Source organism: Diceros bicornis, chromosome 25 (genome assembly GCF_020826845.1).
Source record: "Diceros bicornis minor isolate mBicDic1 chromosome 25, mDicBic1.mat.cur, whole genome shotgun sequence".
Lineage (NCBI taxonomy): Eukaryota > Metazoa > Chordata > Mammalia > Perissodactyla > Rhinocerotidae > Diceros > Diceros bicornis.
Genome location: NC_080764.1, coordinates 21713438 through 21734192, shown reverse-complemented (window position 1 = coordinate 21734192; position 20755 = coordinate 21713438). Strand labels below are relative to the sequence as shown.

Sequence of the window (20755 nt, the reverse complement as noted above, 5' to 3'; positions counted from 1 at the left end):
CCACCGGGTCGGCCCCGACTTTTGTTGCTTTTGCTTTTGGTGTCAGATTCAAAAATCATCACCAAGACCTATGTCAAGAAGCTTACCAACTATGTATTCTTCAAAGAGTTTTATGGTTTCAGGTCTTATGTTCAAGTTTTTAATCCATTTTGAGTTAATTTTTGTAAATGGTATAAGATAGTGGTCTAGTTTCATTCTTTTATATGTGGCTGTCCAGTTTTCCCAACACCATTCATTGAAGAAACTATCCTTTCCTCGTTGTATATTCTTGGCTCTTTTGTCATAAATTAATTGACCATATACACATGGGCGTATTTCTGGGCTCTCTATTCTGTTGCACTGATCTATGTGTCTGTTTTTATGCCAACATCATACTGTTTTAATTGCTACAGCTTTGTAATATACAGTAGTTCCCCCTTATCCATGGGGGATATGTTCCAAGACCCCCAGTGGGTGCCTGAAATCACAGATAGTACCAAGCCCTATATATACTATGTTTTTTCCTATATATATATTCCTATGATAAAGTTTAATTTATAAATTAGGCACAGTAAGAGATTAACAACAATAACTAATAATAAAGTTGGCTTTGGAGCCATTATTAAGAGATTCTTGGACACAAGCACTGTGATACCACAACAGTCAATTTGATAACCGAGATGGCTAGTAAGTGACTAAAGACTGGGTAGCATATACAGTGTGGACACTCTGAACAAAGCGATGATTCATGTCCTGGGTGGGACCGAGCAGGACCTTGAGAGATTTCATCACACTACTTAGAATGGCACACAGTTTAAAACTTATGAGTTGTTTATTTGTGGAATTTTCCATTTAATATTTTCAGACCTCAATTGACCACAGGTAACTTAAACTGTGGTTAAAGGGGGACTACTGTAGTTTGAAATCAGGGATCATGATGCCTCCAACTTTGCTTCTCTTTCTCAAGATTGCTTTGGCTATTTGGGGTTTTTTTTTTGCAGTTTCATACAAATTTTAGGATTACTTGTTCTATTTCTTTGAAAAATGCCATTGGGATTTTGATAGGGATTGCATTGAATCTGTAGATTGCTTTGGGCAGTATGGACATTTTAACAATATTGATTCTTCCAATCCATGAGCGTGGAATATCTTTTCATTTATTTGTGTCTTCTTCAATTTCTTTCATTCATGAGTTTTCAATATACAAGTCTTTCACTTCCGTGGTCAAACTTATTCCTAGGTATTTTATTCTTTTTGATGCAGTTGTAAATGGGATTGTTTTCTTTATTTCTCTTTCTGATAGCTTGTTATTAGTGTATAGAAACACAACAGACTTTTGTGTATTGATTTTGTATCCTACAACTTTACCGAATTCCTTTATTAGTTCTAACAGTTTTTTGATGGAGTCTTTAGAATCTTCTATCTATAATATCATATCATCTGCAAAATAGTGACAGTTTTACTTTTTCCTTTCCAATTTGGTTGTCTTTTATTTCTTTTTCTTGCCTAATTGCTCTGGCTATAACTTCCAACACTATGTTGAATAAAAGTGGCGAGAGTGGGTATTCTTGTCTTGTTCCTGATCTTAGAGGAAAGGCTTTCAGTTTTTCATTGTTGAGTGTGATGTTAGCTGTGGGCTTGTCATATATGGCCTTTTTCGTGTTGAAGTATGTTGCCTCTATACCCACTTTGTTGAGAGTTTTTATCATAAATTGAGGTTGAATTTTGTCAAATGCTTTTTCTGCACCTATTAGATGATCATACGATTTTTATCATTCATTTTCTTAATGTGGTGTATCACATGGACTGATTTACGGATATTGAACCATCTTTGCATCCCTAGAATAAATCCCACTTGGTCGTGGTGTATGATCCTTTTAATATATGATTGAATTTGGTTTGTTAATACCTTGTTGAGGATTTTTGCATCTATGTTTATAGGGATATTGGCTTGTAATTTTCTTTTCTTGTGATATTCTTATCCTGTTCTGGTATCAGAGTAATGCTGGCCTCATAAAATGAGTTTGGAAGAGTTCCTTTCTCTTCTATTTTTTGGAAGAGTTTGAGAAGGATTGGTATTAATTCTTCTTTGAATTTTTGGTAGAATTCACCAGTGAAGCCATCTGGTCCTGGATTTTTGTTAGTTGGGAGGTTTTTGATTACTGATTCAATCTCCTTACTAGTAATTGTTCTGTTTGGATTTTTTTATTTCATCATGATTCAGTCCTGGTAGGTTATATGTTTCTAGGAATTTATCCATTTCTTCTAGGTTGTCCATTTTTCCATTTTTATTTCACGTATATAATATAAAACTAAACAAAAATTATTTCCACTGATTAACCCATTGCTCCTTTTCTGCTCCATAAACCTCAAGAGCAGAACAAGTTGGAGTATCCTAAGAACTTCTGGGGTACTCACAAAAAAAATTGGCTCCATTTCATTGCACAATGCCATAGGCACCAGTCACATCAGAGTATATGCAGTGCAGTCTTGTGTAATTCCTTCCAGTTGAGGGCAAAACAAATGACAATTTTTAAACCATAGTCTGAATCACTTGTGCTTTTTCTAGGTGAAAATATCACCTTTATAGCCAAAGTCCAGGCTGAAGATCTTCTTAGAAAACCCACTATCAAATGGTTCAAAGGGAAATGGATGGACCTGGCCAGCAAAGCTGGGAAGCACCTCCAGCTGAAGGAAACCTTCGAAAGGCATAGTCGGGTATGGCCCTGAACTCCTGGCACAGAGGCTCAGCTAGCTCATTCCTTCCGTGTCAGTAATAGGTCATTTTCGGGTTTAGCTTTGAGATATTTCAGTCCCAGAAAATTCTCTGGAGTTACCATTCCTAGTGTCTATACTCTAGCATGGTTGCCCTGTTGTACCCAGGGGCTAAGGAGCACATTGATTCCTCCTGTATTGAAAGCATTGTACTGGATTCCCCAGATGCAGACACATCTTTAAGCCAATGCTGAGAAATTTGGAAAATAAGTGAAATGTGATGGCCTTTTTCTGTTGGCAAGGTAGGTCTGAAATATGTCCTGATACATTTTATTGCAGGTGTACACGTTTGAGATGCAGATCATCAAAGCCAAAGAGAACTTTGCAGGAAACTACAGATGTGAGGTCACCTATAAGGATAAGTTTGACAGCTCTTCATTTGATCTTGAAGTACTTGGTAAGAGAGCTTTCTTGTCCAGATAAATGTGATTTTTTTCTTTATGGGGTATGAGGGGATAGAGGAGAAGAAGGTCATTCAATACTATGAGATTTTAAAAATAAAGTTTCCTTTAAAACTGTGTGTGTTTCTGATTGTGGTAGTCTCAGCAAGCCTGCTGAATTAAACTATGAGACAATTTAAAAATAGAAATTGGAGGATTTTATTGCTAAGTATCACTTGCCCATGCTATCTATATTCCTTCATTCTCCCAGATAAGGGCCGATGCCATTTTTTGCTGCTACTGAATATACCTGTTTCATTGGGTCCACTATTTCCACTCAAGTTTGGAGATAAGTTAATATGGTATGAGGATGTCAGGATACCCAGGTGGAAGGGAGGATTTCTCTTATAAGGACTAATGTCAGATATGGAAGTTCTCCATCCGTATATTCTGTATACTTCCCAGAGTGAATTTAATAAGGATAAATGTAAAGGTGTACCTATTGGTTGGGGAAAAAAGAAACCCACTTCTATAAGTATACAAAGGGAAAGGTGACTTAGCAGCAAAGATCATAAACTTAAGACAAATCCAAAGTGAGATATAGCTACAAAAGACAAAGCTGGTGTAATTTAAAACTGGGCCATTCTAAGTGGTACAGGATCTAGGTTTAGGAAATAATACTACTCTCTGCAACATGCTGCTTGTTCCACATTTGGAGTAATGCGTTTGGCCATGGGCACCATACCTCTACTGGGATCCCTTCTGGAGTAGAGTAACTAGCAGGAGGAAGAATCCAGAAACTATGCCCTATTCAGTTTGAATGTGTGAAGGAAGGAGGTCAGACATATATGACTCAATGTAAATAGGGGAAGGGCTGCCCCACAGAAGAAGGAAAAGGCCATTTTCCATGTACTCAAGAAGCATTTAGGCAGATTAGAATCAAAAGGTGGAAATTATGAGGAGGTGAATTTTGTCTTAACATTAGCATGACCTCTTTCATTAAAGTTATGTGGACACAACAGAAGGTTGTGAGATTCCCATTCCGAGAGATGTCAAGCAGAGGCTAGATGATCATGGGTGGAGGTGCTGTCGAGATTTCTGTATTAGTTGGGACTCTGGTCCTTAGCAGTGCTTCTTCAATCTGGCCAGGCATCTCTGAGAATAACCTGAATGGCTTTTTAAGATTGTTGATCTCTGGGTGCCCATCCTTGATCTGGTGAATCAAAATCTCCAGCAGGGGGATCAAGAAGTTGATATTTTTTAAGTTCCTCAGGTGATTCTAATGGGCAGGCAGGTGGAATGACAACTGGATAAGGGAACTCCTGAAGTCCTTTCATTGATTTTGTGTGAGGGAGCATGAGGTATGATGTCTCGGCAGCTCAGCCATCCAGGAGGAGAGCCAAGCCCCTTCACCCGGCATTCCTTTCATCTGAGGAATCCCCCTAGCCTGGAAAGGGACTGAACACAAACTGCCTTCTTAATGGGTATTTATTTTATTGTTTTCTTTCCTTTCAAAGAATCTACTGGAACTACTCCCAACATTGACATCAGATCTGCTTTCAAGAGAAGGTAACTTCAACTGGGGAATCTAGGTAGCTTTTGTATAACATGAAAGTGGAGGATTTTCAAAACATGCTTTCCCTTCCGCCACACTCTGTATTACAAATGAGAACAATTCTTTTCACTGTAGTCAAACGTACCTTATATTCAAAAGTTAGTGTTCTATAAAAGCCATGGTTTAAAGCCCAATCAAGTATATACTGATCATTTTTAAGAATATTCTTGTTATAGTGAAGTGTCCATTTTTAAAGATTTCACAGTTGCCTTATAAAGACACACTTTCAACCTATTCATATGTGGCTTCTTCCTTAATGGCATTATTTCCCACCAAATAGCCAAAAAAGATAGATATATAAGGATACACATCTTATATAGCATTAGTTAAGTAATGTCAGAAAACCTATATTGCTTTTCATCTAGAAATCACTTATGGAGCTGTTAAACCAGGTGCCCAGAAAACCACAACTAAGTAGCTACCTATTGAAGTTTGCACTATTTAAATATTGGATTATCCTAAATGAAAGACTACTGAGTCTGCTAGAATAAAGAACACTGTAGGAAGGCAAAATGTGGACAATCTATTTGATTTATTTTGCAACTGCTGAGGCTGAAAAGTCAGGGGGTCAAGGAAGAAAAGTGAAAAAATTTTTCTAGTCTATGAGAAATGTAACTAGCCCCATCCCACCATTATTTTACTCTCCGTCTTAATTCTTCCATAATATAACTTTATTGATGAGAGCAAATATTTTGTTCTTGCTATGACTGAATCCACATACAGTTTTGTTGAATAAGGAAAGTATCCTAAACTAGTATAAAGCAATGATTCAGTCCATTAATAAAAGGCTTATTTCCCTCCTAAATTATAAATAAATAAAAATTTTAATTACTTTAAAAAGATATTTAATATTACCTGGTCAGTCAATTGGTATTTTTTTTTGTCATAACTTTTAAATCCTATTACTTTCCCTCCACCTTCCCTTCACCCTAGGTTCAGCAAATGCAGAGGTCTAAAACTATGTTCATCCTATGTACAAGTATATTTTAGGAGAGGGAGACATAATCTACCTAATTTTGTGCTTTAAAAGAATAGACATGTGTTTACCTCAAAAAGTCTTCTAGAAATACCTGCTATTAAAGAAGTTTTGAAAACACATTATTTGAGTTCAGTTCTTATGACTTACATGTTATATACACTGTTTTTAAACCCACAGACTCTTTTTCTTACAAACCATAACTAACATTTGTAAAGAGCAGGAAACAAAATATTCATTAAAAAATTAAACGTGTAAGTAAATACGTAGCCATTTAAATGTCAGCTCCATAGCTTCTATTTAGAGTTTATATGAAATCACAGAGGTGGCTACATGCCTAATTTAGGATGCATTTCTCTACAGGAAAGCACTTTTAAAAGCTCCTAGTAAAAGGGTCATCAACAATTCAAAGACAAATTTTTGAAAAATACATTTTAAAAGGTATAAATATTACCAAGAAAATGAAAAGCTTATACCTATTTCCCTTTAAAACAGAAAGGAATGCATCTTTTAAAAAGCTCTGCACTAGCTCCATTTTTATATTATGTTGGTATCACGTTATCTGGTTCATCTCGGATACAAAGAGGTTACCTTGGAATATAAGCTTTGTACTTATATATTTGACATTGGTACACTTCGTCTTCTGAGCCAATCTCTGTCTTTCATGAACAACAGAGATCAGCAAAAGTCCTTTGCTTTTTACACAAGTACATTTCTAAAGCCCCCCAACTTGCAAAAACAAAGTACTTTGTGTTGCTTGGCTTAAGAGCATTTGTGTTACTCCGTTTTAACACAAATCCAAGCAGTTTTATATATGCAATCTACCAAAATGTGTCTTCTGAAATCGTAGAGTAACACAAGCTCCTCAAGTCTGCTTTTCCACAAGTACATATTCCAAAAATGTAAAATGTTACTTGTGTGAAAAGAAATCTTTTGTGTTGATTTAGTCCCACGACTTGTGTGCTGGTACAAAATTGCATATACGTCATATGTAGAGTGTTTGGGGGAAACTGTTGTGTATGTTTCTCAGCATTAAACCCAGATTTGCTTTTCTTTTGTTAATGACAGTGGAGAAGGTCAAGACGATGCAGGAGAACTTGACTTTAGTGGTCTCCTGAAACGTAGGTGAGAACCAAGTGATGGAGTGAGGCGCTGTGGCCTGGAAATCTTTTAGATACCCACTCAGAGAAGTCAAGTTTAAAGTGGATGTTTTTCAAAGAATTTCTCATTTCTTAAAATGTGTTTTGCTTATAGAATATAACAAAGTTGACTAAGAAAGAGGAAGAAACAACTGCATACTAATCTGATAAAGATTTTAGCTAATGCTTTTAAACTTTCCTTTTAAATGTTTCATGAGTCTTCACATATTTTCTTAGTTGGGGATGAGGAGATTTGAAACTGAGACAGAGGACTTAAATACCTACAAACCTCTGATTTCTCTTATTTCAAACATGATTCCCTGTCATGATTGAATAAATAAAGCCTCCATTCTCCTGCCTTTGATATTTGACCAAAAAATCAATTTCACAATTTTGGTAGAAGTCTCTGCAAGTGTGTATATTTTTAAAAAGGCAGACCTACTTTAATATAATATTTATGATTTACTGCATTTCATCAAATCTAAGACACCATTCATTTTAAGATATACCTGTATTTTACAAATCACTAAGCAATGAAAAAATTGCTCCAAATAGTGGATTATGACACGCTATTGATTATAAGACACATCATTATTTCAAAGATGTTTAAAATGCCCAAAGAAAGTACATTTTAGAAGTGATAAAATATGATAACAAAATGGAAATAAATGTTTAGTATTATGACTCACACTCCCTTAACATTGTTCTCTCACAATAAAATTTATAGAATTTCACTATAGATATTTAGTACATAACCATTTTATAGGATTTCTGTCCATATATATGCATATATATAATCATATACTAAATTATGTTTTATATAAAGTTATACCTATCTATTTACTATAGCGCAGAAGCAACAAAGAGAAATTGATTTTTCTGGGATTGTGTTTATCTAGCAAATTTGTGAATGGAGTAAAGCTACAATTCTAAATTAACAATACAGCCATGAGCCGCATAATGACATTTCGGTCTATGATGGACCGCATATACGACGGTGATCCCATAAGATGAGTACCATATAGCCCAGGTGTATAGTAGGCTATACCATCTAGGTTTGTGTAAGTACACTCTATGATGTTCACACAACGAAATCACCTAACGACACATTTCTCAGAATGTATTCCTGTCGTTAAGTGACACATGACTATATATAATGTTGATACCAGTTTTCATTTAGGTTTTCAGATTCACTTTTTATTACTTTCAGCACTTTCTATAATTATTAAAGGAACATAAGTATAAACATACTTCACAACAAATTACAAATAGTAATAAACTGAGTTTGTATTTATTCTCAGTTTAGTTGGATGGCTTTATTCAAGTCCCTATGAATGAAAAATTCACCTCTACTCTAAACATTTAGGTTGAGAATAGAAATATTAACAGGTGAAATTTATTAATTGCTGATGGATGTTAGCCAATCAACAGACTTTGGCAGTATCAAATACACCTTTCCTCCTTTGGATACTTCAAATAATCATTATTCTCAATAATATTTATTAATTCCCCAAATTTATTTAAAGCAATAGAATATGAAGTGACCTTAAGTGAGCTTCACTCTTCCTCATTCTACAAATGAGAAACCAAGGACCAGAGACGTTGAGAGACTTATCCCAAGTCACACAGCTAATCAGAGGCAGGGCAGGGACTTAAACCCAAATTTCCCCTTTCTGAGTCAGTTCACTTCCTGTGACTCCATATATGAAATATCATTCTGAATATGCCTCGAAAGTCAGTGCTACAGTTTGTAACCGAAATTGACACTTTAGGAAGACAAGAGAGCTTTTTTTCCCTACAATCATTGACTTAGCCAGGAAAACACTAAATGCTTTCTTTGTGTAGAATATAATGCCAGGTGATGGGAGGAAAAGAAATCCAGTGCCCTCCAGTGCCTGCTAGCCAGAATGGGATGAATACATATTTGTGGGAGGGAAAAGGTAGTGGTGAAAACATGGATTTGAGTCTCAACTCTCCCGTTTACTAATTACATGACTTTGGTCAAATTATATATCCTCTCTGAGATTTGGTTTCCACATCTGTAAATGTAGAGAATAAAAACTACTTAATAGAATTATTGTGAGAATTAAATAAATGAAAAGAGCTGGCTGATAGTAGGTGTCAAATAAATATTCACTTCCACCAAAAATGTGACATTTTCTCTTGAAGAGCATATATTTGTAAAGAGACAAAATACACTCACACACACACACAGACACACATCAGTCAATACAAATGTGTTACAGTAGATTATTAAACACTATGCTCTGATTAAAAAGGAAAAAGAAAGAAAAAAAGAACAGACTAGTCCTACCAGCCGTTTGCAGAGTAAAAGAAATGATCTAATTAATGGTCAAAATGACTAAAGAAAAAAATTACTAGAGAAAATGGGCAGCAAACATGTCTCTGGTTCTCATTTTCTTTACATCCCCTAATTATGATTTTGACTCATAATTAGATTCTCGTTAACATAAGACTCTATTGATTTAACATACCGTTCTAATCCACCAGTATAATTTTAGAAATGGTTGTGTTTTCCTACTAATTGTGAATTGCATGTGTTTTCATTGTGGTAATGACATGTGGTTACCATTTCTACTCCTCCAAGAGTGTGTGGCAAAACCCCTATCAGAACTGTTACAATCAACATCTCTATACAGCAAAAGATCTCCCTGCCCTGGACAGGGCCAGTGTATTTCAAATAGGCATTAGCAAAATCAGAGTAAATCTTTTGGGCAGCATCTTGTTACCGGATTTGACCTATATAAATACTTGAAAGTTTTATTCTACATAAAATTTCTATAACTGCTTTGTTCTTCACTAGGATCGTCAAGTTATTGAAATTTTGATGTAGATGAAAGTACTGTTAATGTTATATAGGTCTATCCCAACACTTGGAAATGAATCAAGGGTGCCTAAAGAAATTTGGACTTTTCTCCCTACTGTAGTTAAAATAGCCATGTAGATAGTACCATGGGCAGCCACCAGGGTAAATAAAGACACATTCTGGATGAGTTAAGGAAATGCTACAGGTGGGAGCCTTGACCTCACATTCCAGCACAAAATGATAATAGTTTCATCTTGCAATTTGGAATTCAATTAAGTTATGGGGAGAAAAGAAAGGAGTAGGCAAGAGGTTATTGGTGTTTATATACAAAATTTGACAAGAGTGTGGTAGCATGGGGTGTATTTTGGTGTTCTAATGAAAAAAATGGTGAGATGATCAGTTTTACGAATCTACCAACAAAACTTAAGAAATCACACTGAAAATTATGATCTTTATTACTGGCTTCCGTCATATAAATATTCACCTCGTGGATCTAGGTATGTCTCAGTTTTTGATTTGTGCCTCTTTTTAGCTATTTTAATCTAGTTTGGTATCTTTAAATCCCTTCACCAGTGTCAGGAGGATACTTGAAATGTGTTGGTGTGTCATTCTTCTTGGCCAAAATACAAATTTAACACGATGTAGTATGGCATATTGTATTTTGAAGACTATATGTAGGTTGGAATGTGACAAAAATAGAGCATTAATAAAGTAGATTGAGGAAACACCCACAGAGAATATATACCTATGTACATACATACACATTTTAATTGCAATTCTCCAAGACTTACTACAAAATATTTAAAAGATATATTTGAAATTTAGACTGCTTTCCGGCAGTAGATTTGTTAGATCTGGCAAATTATTACCAATATTGTAACTCCAGGACAACTTTCTTAAGCTTTTCAAGTTCCCTTTGTTAATAGAGGGTATAGTTATCATTTCAGCGAGATGAAGATAATACTTGTGTCTTGAGTTTTTAAGAGGCACATTTTCCTATTAGTGTGGTCTAGTCCTTCCCACAAAGGTTACTGATGGACCAATGACCTCTCACTTCCTTCCATTTTCCAGATTTGCCTCAGCATCCTCCTCCACTGGGCAAAAAGACTTACATTACAATGGAAGTTAGATATTCAGAAGTCATCCTTGCCTAATGCCACCCTAAACTCTATGTTAATATTTATAGTCTCCTCCCCTTCGCCATGATTACAATCCAGTATTTCCTCAAGAAACTCTAAAACAGCTGTAATTAATGTGACAATGCAAATATATGTAACCCATCATTTGCTAACATGATAGCATGAATCTCTTTTCACACTGATGTTTAAGATGTGTTGACGATTTTCCTGGAAAATCATATCCAAACCAACATTATTCACAGTAAGTAGTCACTATAACATTTGCAAATTAACTTGATAAAAACAGTCAACTAAGCTTTAACAAAATCAGGACTATTTAGCCAGCGAAGGAAATCAATTTAAGTTATATTTTGCATTTACACTAAGGCTCTTTCCCTAAAGAGTGTTTATTCCTGAGTTTTGGTTTCATTTTTAGGTTTTAAAATAAAGGCAGACAAGTATACTTTATATCTTATGTTTTTTTAGTTATATATGTTCTTCATATGTTCTCTGTGTTCTTTAGTCAGTGATCAAAATTTGGGGTCATAATTTTGATAATTACCCTAAGTATTTATTTTCCCCTTGTTTATGGAAGCCTTAACCATTTGCTTTACAGTTTAACATTTATTATATTTTTAAGATTCATACCCAACCTGCTTCCAAAAAAGTTGAAGACAGTACTTTAAGATGAAATATGAGAGAATTTTTGGCCTCATTCACCCTTTCCCTTGACAATTTAGGGGAAAAAAAATTCTTTTAAAAAGCATCTGTATCCACAAAAATCATATGAAAAACAAACAAAAAACTCTTCCTGGCAGTTTCAAATATTTTTTGTATAAAAAACAGCAAAAAATGGTTAGTGTACACGTTTACTAATATGGTCGAAAAATGTCATTTGCAAAATCCTAAGATTTGGAATACTATATTTCTACTGTCGCCATATATAGCTGACGTGAGTATAGCAATGAAGGTAGAAAGACAGCCTTTTTCTTTCACAGACCAATATTTAAATCTTCTAGTTCTTAATCTGCTTTTCAAAATTATTTCAATACCCATGTCCTAGATGAAAACTGATGATAAGTCCCACAAAATCTCACCTTCTATTTAGACTTTCCAGTTGAAAATAAGTGAAAAATATCTTCAGGATATTTCCTCATATCCTCCTCTCCTCCTAATATTGTGTTTTTAACTAGGAAAACGAGTGTCAACATAAGCGCACGTTTCTGATCTTAACTAATCTGCAAATTTCCCTGAGCCTTCAAGCAAAGCAAGCAGACTTTCTTCTCGGCTTTAATTAATCAGGCTCTAAACAAAGCTTTTAACGCCGAACCGAAAAATCGGTACCACACTGCGACTTTCCTCGTGTGTAAAGGCCAGTGGGCAGCTACTAAACTACACACTGGTTCTCCCCGGTTAGGGAGGTGAAGCAGCAGGAGGAAGTACCCGAGGTAGACGTGTGGGAGCTGCTGAAAAATGCAAAACCCAGCGAGTACGAGAAGATCGCCTTCCAGTACGGCATCACCGACCTGCGCGGCATGCTCAAGCGGCTCAAGCGCATGCGCAGAGTGGAGAAGAAGAGCGCAGGTGGGTTGGTGGCCTGGCGGCGGGGACTGTTTCCTGTGCACGCGAAAGACGTGACCGTGAACCGCATCCCGTCATCCCTCTTATCTCCCGCTGGGTTTGGGGTGGGAGTAGGTGGGGTAAGATTTGCAGGGGTTACGTTTCTCTTGGTTACCTTTGCCTTCAGGTGAAGCAGCCCACTGCCCCGCACATCGCTGGCTATGCGGGTAGCGGACAGACAGCTACTGAAGGTTTAAGGCAACAGAAGAATTACGTTAGGGTACCGCATACAACATAAAATGGAGTATTGAATATTCCCGCTGTCACTGGGAATTTCCCAGTGGCCCGTTTCTCCAGCCTCCACATTTCCCTCCCTCTCAAATTCTTGATTCTTATTTAGGCAGAGTAGATTCCATGTCTCTTTGTTTTACCATCATATTCTTCCAACCATTTGATGGGCTGTGGGAAATTCACTTCTCGCGCCCAACAAGATTCTCAAAGTGTTTTGTAAAACAGCTGTGCTGTTCCCTGGGGATCTGAAATGGATGCAGTTTGTTGTGGTTTTAAATATCTTTTTTTAAAAAAAATACTTTGAGATGTTGAAATTTAAAATAAAATTTAAAAAAGAGAAATACATTTTAAATGGACCATTAGCTCTTCAAATTTCCTATACTTGGTCATTGTCAGTTATCGGTTTTATGACACATCAGGTTACTATATCAATCCTATTGTTTATTGTTAATGTTCAAGTAGAATTTAAAGAATCTTACCACATCTTTTTAAAAATCTGCCCTTATTTCTAACCTCTCTGTAAAGTGGTTGAGAGATGGCTTCAGAGAAATAATAAAAATGTTAATTTTGCTTTGTTGACATAACTCAGCATCTCACCATCTCAGAACTCCTGGAGTTTTATTTCTGAGAGGTGTCTGAGACTGTATAGTCACACATGTGGATGCTAAGGAGTAGAGCCCCCTGAGCTCTTTTCCCCTACACTGCTCTTTCTTATTTTTGTCACTTGGCTCTGAATTGATGTCTTCAGGTATACAGATAACTTGTTTTAAAGCTAGTGTTTATTTTATCTTGTTAAAATATGAGGAAGTGAGCTTGTTTAAGCAATAGTATAATCAAGTTGGACTGATGGAAATACAAGCATGACTACTTCACTAGGTATTCCACACTTATATATATTTTCCAAACTGTCTAAATGACAATTATGATCTTTAAAATCAGAAAAAAATTATGAAATTTAAAAAAAAGAAGTTAACTATCTCTCTTTAGGACCTTACAAAGACAATATTTTTAAAAACTACTGTGTTTTATGTTATTTAAAATATTTTGAAATCCTGAGTTCCTAACTATATATGTAAGGGGTGTTTTAAACATGCCACTATTTGTACAAGTTTCCATAGTACAAAAATTTTGATAAGCCTACTATTTCAATTAGTCAAAGGCATTCAATTTAATCTTATGAGTCATTGAATTTATCTCATAAATTTTATGATAAAAAACTATCTGCAGCATAGAAGAAGTACGAAGATAATACCAAGGATCCTGATAGTAATCATGCTAGGAGACTAAGCATGTTCTTCAAGTTGGATTTCATTTGGATGATTTATATTATACATCCCCTGAAGAATTAGGACAATCATTTTTAAAGCTTCCTCAATAATTCTTTTCTTATGTTTCTTCCAAAACATGTGGCTTCTCTTTAAATTTTTAAACTATTTTATTGTATATAAATTGACACAGAATTCTAAAATATAAAGGATAGTTTGGATGGTTCCTAATTTTTTTCTTCTCCGAGTCTCAATTTTTCATTTAGTTTTAGGTTTGCACACATATATTGACTATTTAAATTCATAGCATATATATATATATATATATATATATATATATACACACACATTAACATAATTTTTGCTTCTTCTCTCTATCAGCTTTTGCAAGAATTCTTGATCCTGCATATCAGGTTGATAAAGGAGGCAGAGTAAGGTTTGTTGTGGAACTGGCAGATCCAAAGTTGGAAGTGAAATGGTATAAAAATGGTCAAGAAATTCGACCCAGTACAAAGTAAGTGGGCTTTGCAAATAATCAGTGATAACTATATAAATCAAACAGTAGTTTGACTTAATTTTCTGTGAATGAAAGCAGTTTTTAGTTTATAATGCAAAATCATATGGAGAGAGAGTAAAAACTTTTCATGTATTTTAGAACCATTAAAATTATAGTGTTATATAAATTAAACCTTGGGGGTTTTTTGTTTTTTCTTCTATAACTAGTCATTCTGTATTTTATCTGGCAACCCTAATCATTTTTTTTTGAGGAAGATTGGCCCTGAGCTAACATCTGTTGCCAATCTTCCTCTTTTCTTCTTTTTGCTTCCCAAAGCCCCCAGTACGTAGTTGTATATCCTAGCTGTAGGTCCTTCTAGTTCTTCTGTGTGGGACACTGCCTCAGCATGGCTTCATGAGTGGTGAGTAGGTCCGCGTGCAGGATCCGAGCCAGTGAACCCCGGGCCACCAAAGCAGAACTCGTGAACTTAACCGCTACACCACCAGGCTGGCCCCCTAAACCTTGTTTTATGTTTTAACTTTATACAAACTATTTCAGATGATTCCCAGTTATGGTTTTGTGTTGCTATAGGTTATATGTGATTATTTCAGAGCATTGCCAAGCTTCTCCCAATTTTTAAAATAAAATTCTGAAAAATTTTGAAATATGTATTTGATATACCAGCTGGGAATCACACTTTATAATTATATAACTTTTGTTTTTCCAGAATAGCATCTAAAGACTGTGTTTTATTATTTCTTGGCCCTCTCCCAAATGAAGGAGACAGACTAATCCCTGATGTCTGATGGTATCGCTAGTCTATTATGAAACTGCTTTACGGAGAGTCTTCTTAGCCTGAGAGATTTTCAACTCCAATATATTTTTTTAAGTTAACAGGAGCCATGTGCATATTTATAAAAGACTTTAATCCTGAAAATCTGTCACTTCTGTAGTACAATTAGGTGGTTTCCAAATTCTTGATGTGGTCATGCCTACAGAGTGACTGTGATGATAATGTTTATATCTGGTAAAAAAGGCGGCCTGAATTTACCAAAAACATAGTTTTACTTGATTATCTTTATCCAGACAATGTTGTTTAGTATTTTGTTCTTGAAGTGTTCAATTTGAGAATTTTCCAAATGAGAACTTTTTCTTTAGTCTGTTATAATGCCCTAATATACCCATCTATAATCCAGGTCACAGATGATTAAATTTGACCATCTTCTTTGCTATTTTTGTTTTCAAATACTCAAGTTCTTTCTTAGTAGATACTAATTGTGATATGATAAGACTAGTTCTTAAGCTCATTTAAGAGAATATCACATTGTATAGAATTACTACATTAGTATATTGTTAGTGATTGTGTTCATACTATTGCTTAAATTGTATAATCATTTATTCACCCAACAAAATCTGTGTCACTGGGCTAGGCAAGTAGTAGAATCAATGAATCAATGAATAAGATCAAGTCTCTGCCCCTCTATAAAGTAATTAGTAAGGTAAATGAATTTTTAAAAATGTACGAAGTTAAAAATCTCTCTGACAACCTCAGCCCTATTTTCCAACAATGGGTTAAAAAAATTTAAATAGCAATGTGAGTACTGATTTATATTTGAAATAAAAAACCTGACATAAAAGAAAATAATAACAAAAATTGAATATTATGTGTAAATATGCATATGTACATTATGTACTATAAAGATAAAAATTGATTTCATGTTTAATGTTTATTAAACTATGTAATATATGCTACATAATGGCAGATCAAAATGATATCCCTGACTTTCAAATATTACCAAATTACAAGCCAAATTTGCTGGCAATAAAGAAAAGAATAAAATCAAGTTCATTGACTCTGTTTATCTTTCTCCTGTTTAAAACAGATACATCTTTGAGCATAAAGGATGCGAAAGAATCATGTTTATCAATAACTGTTTGCTAACAGATGATTCGGAGTATTATGTGACAGCTGGTGATGAGAAATGTTCCACTGAGCTCTTTGTGAGAGGTAAAGTGAAATCTCTTACTGTTTTCATCAAGAGCCAATGGCTCTCCTTCTCCTGGGGGTAATAATCAAAATGAAAGTGATGAGGTGACCTCTTGAGCTCCAGAACGCAGCTAGGAGTACCTCCAGAAATGGTTTAGCTTGGGTGTTAGATTGGCTCTGCCTTGAAGCTTCTCTACACTTGCAATTATTGTGTATCGTAATTAATCTTCAGGTTTGTTGAAGACTAGAAAAGCCAAGGAGAGAAAAAAATTTCTGAGTAAAAATGCCTTGTGGTTTTGACTGAAGCAAGCAATATTTTGCAATATAGTTATCTAGTGACAGCTTCTGCAACCCAACAAAGTCTATTGGGTAACCCTCATTTCACACATTCAGCTGATCACAAATAGATTTCTCTTGAAACCAGCTTTATTAGTAAAAGGGCATCAGTGGTTGGCACTGAGAGTGCTGAAGACCATCATTTACTAAGACATTGTGAAAAGAGCTGGAGGATGCCAATGAAGCCATGAATCACTTATTTTCTTTACAAGGCCCTCTGATTAAAACAACTCGGCAATTTCTATCATCCATCTAGAACCAGAATCAAAGAATGTTAGTGTTATAGGTTCTCCTTCATCAGAAATGTCTGTTTGCCAAAATATGCTATTTGCCAAAAGAGGGATATTTGATATATTTTGTCTACTCTTTAGAACAATGATTTATTTAATTTGAAGAGTTCTGAGAAAATTGAGAAAACTCACCCAGGGTTGCCAGCTATTTATTTTGCCAAGAAAAGTCATAAAAACCTCACCTACTATCTACCAACATCTAACTGTAGCTCTATGATGGATGATACTTTCTTACAGTTGGTTTTTCACCTGTGAACAAGGGTCATAAGGCAGGTTTTGGACATTTAATGATTCTGATTCTCCCTTTTTTCACTCTAGAGCCTCCAGTTTTGGTGACCAAACAGCTGGAAGATCTGAATGCTTACTGTGGGGAGAGAGTGGAATTAGAATGTGAGGTGTCTGAAGATGATGCCAATGTAAAATGGTAAATAGCTTTTCTGAGGTCTGTGCATTTTTAGTAGACAAAAAAAAAAAAATGTGCCTTCATAGTTTGGAGAACAGAAAATGGCTTTTACACATATGAAAAGAATCTCAACCTCGTTCGTGTTAGTAGAAATTGTAACTAAAACTATACTAAGATACCGGGGATTTTTTCACCTATGAAATTGAAAAACGACTCAGAAATCTATATTGGTGAGGACGTAGGGAAGTAGGTACTTACTAATAAATGGATGGCTCAGGATTACCCAGGTCTGTTTGACTCCAAAGTCCCTAGATGCTGTTAACCTCTACACCATGCTTACTCTCACTATGCCATACTGGCAACTTACATGAAAAATATACCTTTTGTTTTCATTTTATTCCTAGTCACTTTATTGTTATAGTAGCTCAGAAAAATATTTGGAACTGAGAATCATCAATTACTTTATAAAATAAAACGTTTTTTTTTTTGTCAGTTGTGAAGTGTTTCCTCAAGTTCTCTGTGAGAAACCTCAAAATTAAAGATTAGAAGATTCAAAACCTTAAAATGAAATGCTTTGTTGAGAAGTATACTAAATTACATAGCAGGAATGTGTAGTAATTGGTACAGTTAATTGTTCATTCTAATCAGGAATTATAGCTATCTTTAAAATGTATTAAAACATTATTCTTACTAGTTTGTATCAAGAGCCCAAACATGGGTAATATCCATTCTTAGCATCTTCGTCTGATTGATCTTGAATGAAAAGAGGGGGTTTATATTCTTTTAATGTAATTTTCAGACAATACTTGTTACAATATTAATCCATTGTTAGATTGATTCCTACATACTTTAAGCCAACTCTTGAGTGTCTGGTATCTACAGTGGGATAAAGCAAAAAACAAGACCAACAAGGTCTGTCTCCTGAAGGGTCTTTTATGAAACTTTTGTATAATCTATTTTAACTCAGGTTTAAGAATGGTGAGGAGATCGTCCCTGGTCCAAAATCAAGATACCGAATTAAAGTTGAGGGCAAAAAACACATTTTGATCATAGAAGGAGCAACAAAGGCCGATGCTGCAGAATATTCTGTAATGACCACAGGAGGACAATCATCTGCTAAACTTAGCGTTGGCTGTAAGTCAGACTTCCTTGGATGTCTTCCACCTTGGCTTACTGATGGTGTTACATTTGTTAATTCAGTTTTAAGAAAGTCAATCTATTTGATTTCTACTTGTGGCAATTTTAAATATGTAAAGTTGGAATCCATTCTAGCTGAATGTCTATGTCATATCAATTAGAGACTCTGAGAAAGGAACCAATTACCCAGTTTGATAATAGAGCATCAATATTAGGAAGAAAGTATAAAAATCACCTGCCAGAGAAGTTACCCAAATGGTTAAGAAATATTTGAATCCCAAAGCTATATAAATGGATGATAAATACTTAGATATGATATCAAATCCTGATAGTTTATTTAATCCATAGATTCATTAAATAAACATTCAACATTCTGAAACTACATTTAGGGTGACAAGTTACTCAAACTAATGGGGCTCAATCAGAATATTGTAAGAACTCATTTGCTAACAGGATTCAGAGGCATGAGAGAATTCATGTACTTCCCCAAATGCCTCCTGATAGTAGTCAGTTCTCAATGGCAGAATCTGTCCCTTCCAGTCAGCCATGAAATTTAAATAGCAAATCCCTCAGGAAGATTGGTAATACATGCAGAGCAGAAATCCCGCTTCCTTACTTCTTTGTTAGTCTGGTTGCGATTCATATGGTCATTGAATTATTCAGAAGTAACCCAATATATTCCCTATGTTTCATGGAATAGTGGCCATTTTAGTTTAATATCAAAAAAAGTTTTTCAACCATAGGCAGATCCTTATCTGATATTTGTATCCATTTAAAGCAATTACAGTCAGTTCTGCTATGATGCAACATATGCGTTTCTAAAAATCACTATGCTATCCAAAGTCATGCAATAAAAACCAAAGGGCTAATAGGGAAAGTGGAGTTATGTGCACAATACTCAAAAATTTTATCAGCAAAACAGTAAAAAAAAAATTATAAGAACCTAATGAAAAGCAATAGCACAGTTGCACATGTTAAATGGTTAATAAATGCTACAATAAATATGATATTTTACCTTGGAAAAAGACCTGAAATTTGCTTGTGGAAGTGATGTCAGAAGTGTTGCAGCTTGTGAGCTATTGTGAAGTGGTGGAAGGAGGTTATTTGAAATTGGACGGATAGTGGTAATCTCAGATGTGCGTGGGTGTGGCTCATATCACATGGGTGAACTGGTAGCTGGTAGATGTTTGAGGTGTGTATGTGTTATGTGCAGTCCTACCTGGGTCACCTCAGCAGGGTGTGGTTTTCTGGATTCACCTAGTTTTCTCATGAATGCAATCGTGCATAATCAAACATGAAATTTGTGTTATGTTTCAGTTGTTCCCTAACATATCAATTGGAAAAAATTCTCACTTTTAAAACAAGTGGTGTAGCAAAACTGACTGTATCATTGTTAAATGACACCATCTTGGCCTGTCTGGAGTTTGGATTTGGCATTTACAACTGTCTATAATTTCTGTAGTGAAACCCCTGAAGGTATTGACACCCTTGACCGATCAGACTGTAAAACTTGGAAATGAAATCTGCTTGAAGTGTGAAATCTCTGAAAACATACCAGGAAAATGGACTAAAAATGGCCTACCCGTTCAGGAGAGTGACCGTCTAAAGATTGTTCACAAAGGAAGGTAAACAAGCGAGGCAACCCATAAGCGAGGACTGGTCCTCATCTTCACTTTTCCCACTTCCTGAATTACATATTTGGTGAAGATATTTGGAGAGTAGTCATAGGGAGAGGATCTATTTCTGGTTCTTTGCTTCCAAATAGCAAGAACATGTGATTTCTCTGTTGAACATCGTCTCCTACCTGTGATCCTGAATCTGCTCCTCACAGCGTGGTGCTCTGTCTGTTCAAAACCCATTGACTGATTCTTTCCATCTAAACTTGAAGTTAGAGGAATGATACTGAATTCTAGTTGAGGAACTGGTTGAAATGGATTAACTGTCCCTAACCAATAAGTGTCACATGACCTTTCCACAATTTTGGGGGAGGGCATAATGTCCTACAATCTAGCAAGCATCTAAGGCAAGGGATCTTAAGCTTGAATCATGGATCCTTAGGAGATCATGAATGAACTTCAAGGGGCTCCATAAGTCCCCTGAAATTGTAAGCAAATTCTGTGTGTACAAAAATACATGCTTTTCTCCAGAGAAAGGATCCATAGCCCCCATCAGATATTCCCT

General features: G+C 35.4%; 1 protein-coding gene across 7 annotated transcripts in view; it reads left to right on the top strand.

Annotated features, from left to right (window-relative positions):
- Positions 1–20755, top strand: part of MYBPC1 (myosin binding protein C1) — a 91137-nt gene that overhangs the window by 36125 nt on the left and 34257 nt on the right. For 5 of the 7 annotated variants that reach the window (XM_058568567.1, XM_058568564.1, XM_058568566.1 and 2 more), the window contains 10 exons: positions 2549–2697; positions 3034–3151; positions 4652–4703; positions 6794–6850; positions 12227–12393; positions 14307–14439; positions 16305–16429; positions 17353–17458; positions 18405–18571; positions 20037–20199. In XM_058568567.1, the coding sequence (XP_058424550.1) occupies positions 2549–2697; positions 3034–3151; positions 4652–4703; positions 6794–6850; positions 12227–12393; positions 14307–14439; positions 16305–16429; positions 17353–17458; positions 18405–18571; positions 20037–20199 (1237 nt within the window). The remainder of the gene's footprint in view (positions 1–2548; positions 2698–3033; positions 3152–4651; positions 4704–6793; positions 6851–12226; positions 12394–14306; positions 14440–16304; positions 16430–17352; positions 17459–18404; positions 18572–20036; positions 20200–20755) is intronic. The other 2 variants (XM_058568568.1, XM_058568565.1) reach the window with 1 other exon arrangement.